The sequence below is a fragment of the Polyodon spathula genome, chromosome 42 (genome assembly GCF_017654505.1).
Source record: "Polyodon spathula isolate WHYD16114869_AA chromosome 42, ASM1765450v1, whole genome shotgun sequence".
NCBI classification, from domain to species: domain Eukaryota; kingdom Metazoa; phylum Chordata; class Actinopteri; order Acipenseriformes; family Polyodontidae; genus Polyodon; species Polyodon spathula.
In genome coordinates this window covers 1,348,762-1,359,822 of record NC_054575.1, presented here as the reverse complement: position 1 = coordinate 1,359,822, position 11,061 = coordinate 1,348,762, and the positions used below count along the sequence as shown (strand labels likewise).

General features: G+C 39.7%; 1 protein-coding gene across 1 annotated transcript; it reads right to left on the bottom strand.

Annotated features, from left to right (window-relative positions):
• Positions 1 to 5,764: 5,764 nt before the first annotated feature.
• On the bottom strand, positions 5,765 to 10,347 carry si:dkey-30c15.13 (uncharacterized protein LOC558731 homolog; the record flags this gene model as incomplete). The annotated part of the gene is made up of 7 exons (XM_041236731.1): positions 10,324 to 10,347; positions 9,445 to 9,540; positions 8,767 to 8,877; positions 7,973 to 8,029; positions 6,966 to 7,076; positions 6,389 to 6,535; positions 5,765 to 5,797 (listed from the first exon to the last, which is right to left on the bottom strand). Coding segments are annotated over exons 1-7 (579 nt in total), but the record flags the coding sequence as incomplete, so codon positions are not given.
• Between the last annotated feature and the right edge of the window lie 714 nt (positions 10,348 to 11,061).

Sequence of the window (11,061 nt, the reverse complement as noted above, 5' to 3'; positions counted from 1 at the left end):
AGTTATTTTCATGCGGGCTTTCACAAGTATTTCCACGCCTCTAATTATATTATTCAAAGCTTATTGGTCGGAGCTGCTGTCCATCATGCAGTCTGAATTTTCCAGAAACAACTCTTATCAAAGCAATTTATTATATATATTATATCTATAATTTTGACAGTTTCCCTTGTTTTTTTATAGTTATGTCATGCATTTAGTACAGTTTACCATGGTTTGCATGTGCTCAGAATCAATATCTAATATATCTGAAGATGTGTCTCTGTGTCGAATATGTTTTATGTCCAGTATTTGTGCTTGAACACAACATGCACAACGTGTATTCACAAATGTGTAATTACGAATTCTGTAATGCACGTGTGTGAGGTGTGTACAGTGTTTTGCATTGTATTATATTCTCATCAGCTGAAATTTCAAATCAATACCAGCAAAGAAAACAACAAGACTGGTTTAATGGGATGGGATGCGAGTCACTTGTGTGGTCTTTGTTTTAACCTGTGTTAGCTGTTAGTTTTCTCTGCATTTGCTGGTATGGTGGATCAGTCACAAGCTGCTTATTCATTGTGCACTTAGTAGATTCCCTGTGATAGTGTTTGTTCCTTGAAAAGATCTGCTTTCAAGATGTTTGTTTGGATCGCAGGCTAATATTTTGACCCGTTTAGGGTCAGAAAGTGGTACATCATCAGAAGGTGGTGGATCGTCTGAGATGGACACATTGTCAAAAAGTGGTACATCATCAGAAAGTGGTGCATCGTTGGAAAGTGGTGCATCGTCAGACAGTGGTACACATACCCGTTTAACACCAGAAAATGGTACGATGTCAATACTCGTCATAATACAAATTAGGGGTATAATACAAAATGTGTTGCTGGTTCCTTGAAATCTGAGAGAGTTGGCACCTGTAATGATATTTAAAAAAAAAAATAACTCAAAATTACTCAAAGTGGCATTTATTCGCCATTTTGCGAGCCCCTGAAAAAGCCTACCTATCTTAGCAAGTTTCAGCCAATCACAGTTAACGCATCACAATGGACACACGTGACATCACACGTGTCAAACCGAGCCCCCTTTTACTCGTTCTCAATATTGCTACTGTTGACGTCTCCCTATCTACCCCAACGCTATAAACTCAGGCATCCGATTTCTCAACCTTTCAACAGCAAAGTGGGTTCAGAAGAGTGGATGAAGAAGCTGGTCGGTAAAGAGAATGGGTAACTGCTTTCAAATCATTACCTGGTAGTGTGTTGCTTTTAAAAAGATTGTTCTCTAATGCTTCATTTCTTACCTATTCTAATGTCCTAATAGGTTCCTCCTCTATCATTGTCTACTGTTGTTTTTGCCTACATCAATATTTATCAGTGTCTGTTGCAACTCTGGCGATCCTTCCACCTGCACAGGTAGCTGTGGTGTTGCAGCCCATTTCGTTTTGAAATGTCTCAGTATGACGCTGTCATTGAGTTTACAAACGCACACAAGAACGCTTCTCCAATTGTCCTGAAAGTTCAAAGTACTAATTCCATGGATGCAGTCTATGATGTCATCATGAACCATGCTGCTATGAGTGGAATGAAATGACATCACAATGCAAGTTGTAACCCTTTGAAAAGCTAATTGAAGACTTTATTAAGGATCTTTTCTTCTTTTTTTTAATATAATAATCAGTTCTGTTTAAGTACTGTACGTTTTCATTTACATAACACTGATGCCACAGGAGTGAATCCTTTTATCATTTTGTGTACTACAAGCCACTCAGGTGATATTATTAACAAGGCTTGGCTCAGTTGGTTAGAGGTTTAGAATTAGGGTTAGGGTTATATCATGCAAAAATATGTACCCATTAAGTACATTGCAACTACTCATAATAACATTGTCATTATGTGTAAGTGCACATGTATTTACTAAGTAACTACTATGTAAATGCACAGTAATCAGAGACACAATGTAAGGAGTTACCCTATTGTTTTATATCAGGTTTTGGACATTCGTTACCTTTAAGTCTCAACCAGTCATCAAGCAGGAGACGACAGACACTGCGAGTGTGGGGACTGTCCAGAAGCCCAGTCACCAGAACTTGAGACGAAGTCAATACAAGAGACCACCCGTCATCAAGGTGAATTCCTGGGTAAAGAAACGTTGAACTCAAGGATGGATTCTTCAATCTATTTTTCTTTGACGGCATTCTGGTACGTTTTACCTGTCTCAGGTACCATTCTATCCTTTAAGCGAAGCAGGACTACGCTTACCAGAATGCATTGGGTCGGGAGTTGAAAAGCCTGAACTGTCCCAAACTGTCCTGGTGAAAACAGAGCTGTGTGGTCACCTTGTTTTCAGTTAACTAAATGAAAAGCCCACGATATAAACCTAATTTATTATTCTTTTTACAGATTTTAAAATAAAAGTGGTGCTGAATTTATGTCAGGTGCAATACTACAATAGGTTGTACAATGACAGTCGTGGGTCGGCAGGTTTTGGTGTCAATTTTTGGGTCTGACTCGTGAAGTGCGGGCAACTTGGGTGGTCTTTTATTAAGTTTGCTTAACATTGTTTTTAGGTTTTCAAATTATACTTAAAAAAAAAAAAAAAAAAACCAATTATAGAACCTGCAATCACCTGGCAACTGATTTTCTTTACGTTCGAGACACAAGAAAATGAATTTGAATCCAAACAACTTGTTTTGTTTGTTTTTGTTTCCCAGGAGAATTTCCCCTCCACTCTGAAACAACCCCCTGGTGTGAGCTGGGTTTATCACATGCTAAGTCACGTGATCAGGAGATTATTCTGGCTAATCGCCCTCTCCCTCTTCTTCACGCCCATCTCCGCCATCTTGATGATGTACTTGCTGCCATGAGGACCCCAGAGACTGCCCTTCATCATGCCTGAGTAAAAGTCCCACCCACCTTAAACCAACCAAAATACAATCATTTGGAAGTAATTCACACTTTGGTTTTAAGTTAATAAGCCTGTTTGGTAACACTTTCCTTTAAATGTATCTCATTACCACATATTTACATAGTAGTTACTTGTAATATGCATAGTTACAATGAAATCTTTTTGCATGACATAACCCTAACCAAGACTCTAAAACTAATCCTAACCTAACCCTCCCAATCCCAAACTAATTGTGTACTTTCATATACCGTGCAAAGGATTTACACATTAAGTACGCTGTAACTGTATATAACAACACTGCAATAATGTGTAAGTACAAATGTCTTTGCTAAGTGCCTACAGTAAGTAGAGGCACAATGTTAAGCGTTACTGTCTGTTTTCGGTTGTGTAACCCAATCATAACTACACTCCAGTACCACTGGGGTCCTATTCAGGGCACATATCCTGGGAGTACTGTAGTTTATTATTTGGGTCCTGTCTGGGCACCCAGATCTTGCTTTGGGGTCTGTAAACATCGTCTATATTGTTCAGGTAGGCGTGTCATAACAAAAGTGGCAATGATTGTTCTTACTCTAGAGTTCCAATGAGTTTACAGACAGTAGCGGCTCAGGTTGCTAGGACACGGTGTGCCTGGCATCACGTGCAGTAGTATCATGGGATGCATGAACTCAATGACCTGCTGGTTTGAGACACGTGTGACAGGGTAGCATGTCGGTCACGCTGTTACCAGCAGGGAGAGGGACTCGGAGCACAGAAAGCTGCAAGTTTCAAGCGCTAATGCGCATGTTTAATACGAATAATAAAACAATAAACAAAACATACATTTAAACAAAACAGTACACATACTTTAAATGCTGTGGTTTCCTCGACTTACACTGAAACGTGGCTTCATGAAACTTCCCTTAACATCAGTGCCATTTCTCACTCTGTTTCACAGCACAGCCGAGCACAGCTCAGCTCAGCACAGCACAGCACAGCACAGCACAGCACAGCAGAGCAGAGCACAGCACAGCTCAGCTCAGCACAGCACAGCACAGCACACAAACACTCACCTCCAACATTAATCTGCCATTGAAACGTCATTGTAAAGCAGGAAGCAGGTCTTTCTGAAGTGGGAAAGCAGTACGGTAACATGGTTTCGAATTGAAAAGGAATGCATGCAAGTTTAAACTATGATAGTGCATCTTTAATTTAGCTTTGAAACAGCGGACTCCCTTTTGATAATTTCCCTGCAGCACAGTTACCCCTGGCAACTGGCAAACCTTTTAGTTTTTTTTTTATTTCCGAAAGATATGGTTCTGGTAACACTTTACATTAAATGTGTCTGATTTTTACATAGTAGTTACTCAGTAAATACATGAGCACTTACACATCATTACAATGTTATCATGCATCGTTACAATGTACATGTTTTCCCATGACATCTTCTCTGATACAACTGTGTACCTACATATATCGTGCAAAAAGATTTGCACAAAGTACATTGTATATACACAACGATATTGTAACGATGTGTAAGTACATTTACTAAGCAACTACTATAATTAGTAATTAGAGGCACAATGTGAAGCATCGCTATGGTTTTCTGTTCCTCTTTTTAGCTGTTTTGGTCTCAAGTACCTAACCCTTCCTCTCCAAGCTCAGTCGACAGTGGAAACATCTTTTTTGTAATCTAAAATCTTTCATTCAGGACACACGACCTAAATAAAGACAACAGGAGTGAACATTGTGATTCAGGGCTTGCTGTCCTCACTGGGCCTTCTTGTACCGGTATCATATCACACTTCCTGCAAGATAGAACAGAGAACGAAACTGAAATATGAAAAGAAAGCATTACAAGAGCCAATCAAATTGGGTAAAAGTTGCCCAGCTGCTTCTACAGCCGCAGTGTTTTAGAAGTCAAAATACAGTAGCTGCTGCACGAATGTTTTGCCTTTTTTGGGGCTCACCGGTACAGCGCAACTGTATTTCGACTTCAGAAAGACTCAGGAGAGTAAGTAAAAACAAGTAGCTTTCGAGTTAAGGTGACCGAAAGCAAATCATTTTAAAAACAACGGGTTGAAGGGAAATATGCAAATAAATCATTACACGAGCCAATCAAATCTATATGTAGACGTTCACTAGATTATTGTCTGTTCTCTTGAACGATCTTATAGTGCAGGGTGCCAATACCTTTGTCTGTCACTGTCTATGGACGTTAATTATCATCTAATTAGGGACCACTAGTGGTGTCAGCGGTAAGTGTCAGGACGATAAAAAAAAAGTCCATCTCTATTTATAGTTCCCTATCCATGTACCTCATGCATGAAAATGAAGGACTGTTTTGGACAATAACAGAAGATTTGCCATTTGTGTCCTTTATATACTTACCTGCATGAAAACCTCTGGGATGTGAGAATTTCAATTTTTGGTCAGTAATTGCTATAGAAACAATAGGCACTCGTCTGAAAAGGTTAGACCACTTTGTGCTTTAATTAGGCATCTTAAACAACTTCTAAAAGTCTCATGCATTTTACCATTTGTGGCTGCGTGTTCCTTTTCTCTGACTATTTTAAATGAATTGCCTATTAAAGTAATCAGTTTTATGAGACGATCACTGACTTGCCTATTTTTGCAATTTGTCATGCTTTTCAGTTCCAGTGGTTTGATTTCACAATCCAAACTACAGAAGCATTTGCGCTAGACTGCATCTCTAGAAGACGCATCATGTCCATCAAGTACTGGAGTGTGAGGCGAGAGTGTATTAAATGGAATGTCCAGACAGTAATTTATGTGTACAGAAATAAAATAATTTATTTTTATTCTCTATACACAACAAAATGATTAAATAACAAAAGAAAACAAAATGGTGTGAGGGAAGGAGTGCAGGGGTGAAATCCAAAACAAACCGTGATGACTCGTCTTTAATTGTCTTCGTGGCGACCCATACATAAACAAAAAAAGACAAAAGAAATGTTAGTGTTTTTTGTTTTAAAAAACCCGCTGCACCAAACCAGTCTCTCCCTCCACCCGTTACTCCTCCTATTTTACTTTCGGACCAACCCCGAACACAGTAGTACGTTCCCTTTAGTATGCAATGTCCCGCCTCTGTAGTCAGTGGAACACCAATCCTCAACTGACAAGTGTCCTTCTCCTTCACTTGACTCCAGTGGCTGGAATTTACATACTCGTACTTCCGCCCCTCACCAAGGTGCCGCCCCTCAAAAGATGACTTTTGCCATGGTCACGAGATCTTGGTAAGGGAAGTCCCGAGTTGGTTTGATGCCATCTACTGTCGGGAGGCTGAATCACAGACCGAAAACCCTTTGACTCATCACATGGAGTTATTCATAAACAGATCTAGCTTTCATATACAGATCTTGCATTGAATCAAGATCTATATATGAAAAAGTTATGCTCGATCTTTTAACACTTGCTGTATAATAATCTTTTTTTTTTACAGAGTACGTTTTCAAGCACACAATTCACACTTCACACTTCTCCCTATCGAATCAAGGTGTACCTCTCTGAGTTGACTGTAGGTGGCTCTGTAGTTCCAAGGATATTTGTTCACTCCCCTCCAGATCAGGAACAGTGTGTACGCAGAGGCGATGAGACACTGCAGGGTGAAGAAGACAGCCGTGCCTTTTGCAACGTACACACTGATATTCTGTGGAGCAAACCAGACACGCGCAATAAGAAGGGTTGGCTCTCAGACAACCAGCCCCCCAGAGCTATTTATTTATTTGAAGTAAAATAAATAAATAAATAAATAAATAAATAGGAAATGCAATACTCTTGCTTTTGAGTTATAAGTTAACCGCTTATAATATATAATACTATATCATATTTGTTTTTGTAGTTTATATTTTCTGTTTGTGACATTTTAAAAGGCATTTACTGGTCGATAGCACAATTTATAAAAAAAAAAAAAAAAAAAAAAAAAAAATGCATCTGAAAAACACTTAGCACTTCAAAACGACGTTTACTCAATACAGAAATGTTTTGTGTTGTTCTTTTGCTTTACTTCTTAAGTTAGCCGCGTTTTATATGACTATCCCTCAAAGTTGCAACCAATTGTTGTGACATATGTCATTCACCTGTTCCCATGTCAATAACTTGGGCTCTATCGCCAACTGCAGTCCATATGTGATTGTTGCACACAGCCCGGGCAGCAAGCTGAACATATTGAGCACCATTAGAGCCGTAACCTGCAGAGAGAGTGAGAGGCCAGGGTTAGACTAGCGATATAATGCAAAGCTGTTAGGCTTGCAGACAGTGGTATAGTATTGAAGGGAATGGAGAGGGCTGGCAGGATAGGCATTTATCAGAACACCATTTGGTCCATCAGTGTTCAACCAGTTCCAAGCAGCTGATTGATCTCAGAACTTTGTCAAGTCGAGTCTTAAAGGATCCCAGTGATTCTGCCTCAACAACATGACTAGGCAGCCCCTGCCATCCCCTCACTACCCTCTGTGTGAAGAGTCTCCTTCAACAACATGACTACATAACACCTTCCATCCCCTCACCACTCTCTGTGTGAAGAAGAGTCTCCTAAAACAACATGACTAGGCAGCCCCTTCCATCCCCTCACAACTCTGTGAAGAAGAGTCTCCTTCAACAACATGACTAGGCAGCCCCTTCCATCCCCTCACCACCCCCCCCCCCCCCTCTGTGTGAAGAAGAGTCTCCTTCAACAACATGACTAGGCAGCCCCTTCCATCCCCTCACAACTCTGTGAAGAAGAGTCTCTTTCCCTCTGTCCTCAGTCTCTCTCTACTTCATTTCTAATTGTGTCCTCTGGTCCTGGTTTCTGTGCTGAGTTTAAAGCGTTTATTTATTTATTTTTTTTGTTTGTTTGTTTGTTGTTGTTTTAACTATAAACGTTTTAACGGGTATAGCACTGGATGCTTAAATTAATAAGGCACATGCTTCTGGCAAATGAACCCTCCTGTAGTGTGTTTAACATTTTTGGATGGTTCGTTCATTGTGTGTTTGCTAAAGACATTTTTCTTGGGTTGTTTTTGGTTTTTTGGCCTACCCAAAAAGGCAACAGAACCTTTTATATGCCCAAGTCTTGATATATAGACAGACAGAGGACACTTACTTTGGCTTTCTTTGGTCTTCTCTGCACTTCTAAAGCAAGGCTCCCGGACGCCAAATACTGTAACAACACACACACACACACAAGCAGTAGTAAAGGCCTACAGAACACCCTGCAAAGTTTACAAGAATAAGTTTACCTTTGCTGTGTTCTCTGAATCCCAGCGCTATATTTTTAAATAGACTCCTTTGAATTTTTAATCAACTCCCTTAACAACAAAATGCTGGACAACACGGGCCACAGCAAAGGTACATGACATTTTAAATATAGCGCCCACGCGTTCCTACAACTGTTTAAATAACAGAACTGTCATTGATCTTTTCATTGATAACATCCAACAAATTTTTACACTTAGAAACTTTAAAGTCTGTTTCAAACTCTTTTCAAAATGGCTGCTCTAGAGCACTGGGGTTCTAATGAATTTGACATTTTGAAAAGAGCTTTGAAAAAGACTTATAAGTGAGAAAAATGGTCAGGATGTTAACGATCGCAAACTTAATGTAATCCTAGCATTTCTTTTTCTTTGCAATGATTATATGTGCATAAAACATATTTAACAGAGATACATACAGATATGCTGTACATTGATTTTGAAAACATGGCAGACCATCTTAAACTATGAGGAAAGCAATGGAAAATTGCAAGATTACTGGGCAAATTTCCTGTGGTAAAGACATATCACGTATACAAAAGTGTGGACAAAATAGACTATTTGTGAGGGTATTATTATTATTCAATCTCCATAACATCATATGATTATACAAAAAAAAAAAAATCACAAATAAAGTAATATTTACAGAAATTGTGGCCCACATGGGGGTTGTCATGGAAACCGCACATCCAAAATCCATGCAGATAAAGGACAGGGTTGTAGGAATAATGGTGACAGCACTGAAGATCTGAATAACCTGCCAGAGAGAGGAAAAAACGTTAGAGACCTACACAATACGACTTTCCATGAAGTGACTCTAACTACTGTGCATTTACACAGGAGTAAATACATGAGCACGTACACACCATTGCAATGTTATCACGCATCTTTACAATGGGCTTGACGTGTGAATCTTTTTGTGCATTAGAACTGTAACCCAATTATACAACTGTGTACTTACATATATATCTTGCAAAAAGATTTAAACTATACATAATACCATTGTAATTATATGCAAGTACGCATGTATTTACGATATATGCAAGTACAGAATTGTATCAGAGGAGTCTGGGTTTAGGGTTTAGGCTTATCGGGTGTCCCTGTGTTTCAAGAACGGCTTATTACATTGCGATTAAACACGTGATGGCTATTTTTTGTCCTATACTACTTCAACATACTGTCGATATATGTGGCATGGTCATCAATTTGCCATCTACTTCTGTATAATTCTCGGTTTTATTTATCACGGATCTTTGCTCTATTGTTGCTTTGTGAGATACTCTGTACGGTCAGTCGGGCGAGTGCGGTATGCTGCTCCCCTTACCCCGGTCACAAGGAGCCTTGTGTTGACAACTGTACCAAACCACCGCGTGATCCTGGCTTCCCTCGCCTCCGTGGCGATGGATTCTGTGTCCCCTTCCTATGCATCTGGGCGCTCCATGACCCCAACCTCATGTAAACCCTCCTGGAAACCGCTGAAGTTCATGTGTGCGGTAGGGAGTCTGAAAGTAGCAGTAAAAATACTGTGCTGTAGTTTCCGTTTGAAAAGATAAATGAAAAGCACACATGTAGTGTTGAAAGCCAGCTATTCCCCTGTCGCAGTGTGACAACACAGCAAACAATCCTGTTTTGTTTTTTTTCTTCTGACCACCATTGAATCAACTGCACGTCATTAGTCCTGCCACCAGGTGGCAAAAGACAGCAGAAAATGCATTAAGCAAAACAGCAGGGGGCGCTGTGGAGTTAAAGGCGAAGTTTTATTCCTTAGCCACTGTAGAGGCTGATAGTTTCTCATTGGGTCTGCACTAGTCACATGACCACCCACACTCATCCACACACACAGGAGAGACGGTGAGTGTTGTGTGGGACAGTGATAGCAAACACATCACAGCGCACTTTTACACAGTTATCAATTACATCTCTGTTCAGCAAGTCAAAAAGGCAATATGCGGGCAATAGTAGACTTAACAGGTAAAAATACACTGTAAAATAATGTTTAGTGTTTTTCATTTTACCACAGGAGTTACGCTTTGCTAGTTTATAAACACATTTTGTTGATTAAATAATACTCATGCTTTAGATGCATAGAATCACTGATTTATGTTAAACCCAAATCAGTCGTTGCAGTTAATGTAAATCTAATCAATTAATAAAATTCAGTGTAGCTGAATTCATGAGCTATTGTTTCGTTAATATGTCAAACATCTGGGCTACTCAGATCTGCCATCTTAGGTTTGTCAATATAGCAATTTTGGTGCTAAGCGATAATTTCTAATACAGTTCACCATTTTGTTAATTAGATTTTTTTACACTGTAAAAACTCTAATGGAATAATGAATAATAATAATAATAATAATAATAATATAATAATAATAATAAAACTACATCTTCCCATATCTAAAATAGAAGTACATTTATCTAATTAAAGTACATGTTTGTTCACAAATTATTATTATGAGTCTTGCCATGGATGAGAGACACGTGGCCGATGGGCGCAGAGCGGATGCGTGTCTGTGTGCTTGCATCAAGGAGGAGAGTGTCCTCTCTGCAGGAGCTACCAGTCAACTGCAAGACGCTGCCTGTGAAAGGCGATTGCCCGGCAAGGACTGTCGGAATGGCCTAGAGTCGCTGGGAGGTGGGACTTCGGAAGCAACAGAAGTAGGTCAGCTTCGGGGATGTGGATCCCAAAACAGTGTGAGAGGGTTACATAGAGTAGCAGCTTCCTGCAGCGGGACATTCCTGCTAGCGGGACTAGCGCTCCTCATTTGGTGTGGCAAACTTATATTTACTGTTTTCGTTTAGTTAGTAAATGTGACAGTAGGGCTACCATTGCTGGTACCCTAGTGTTGTCATTTGCGTTGTAAATAAATCTGCATGCCTGTCTCAGTATTATTCAGTGACAACCCACACATGTAACACATCACCCTTACAGGAACATTTT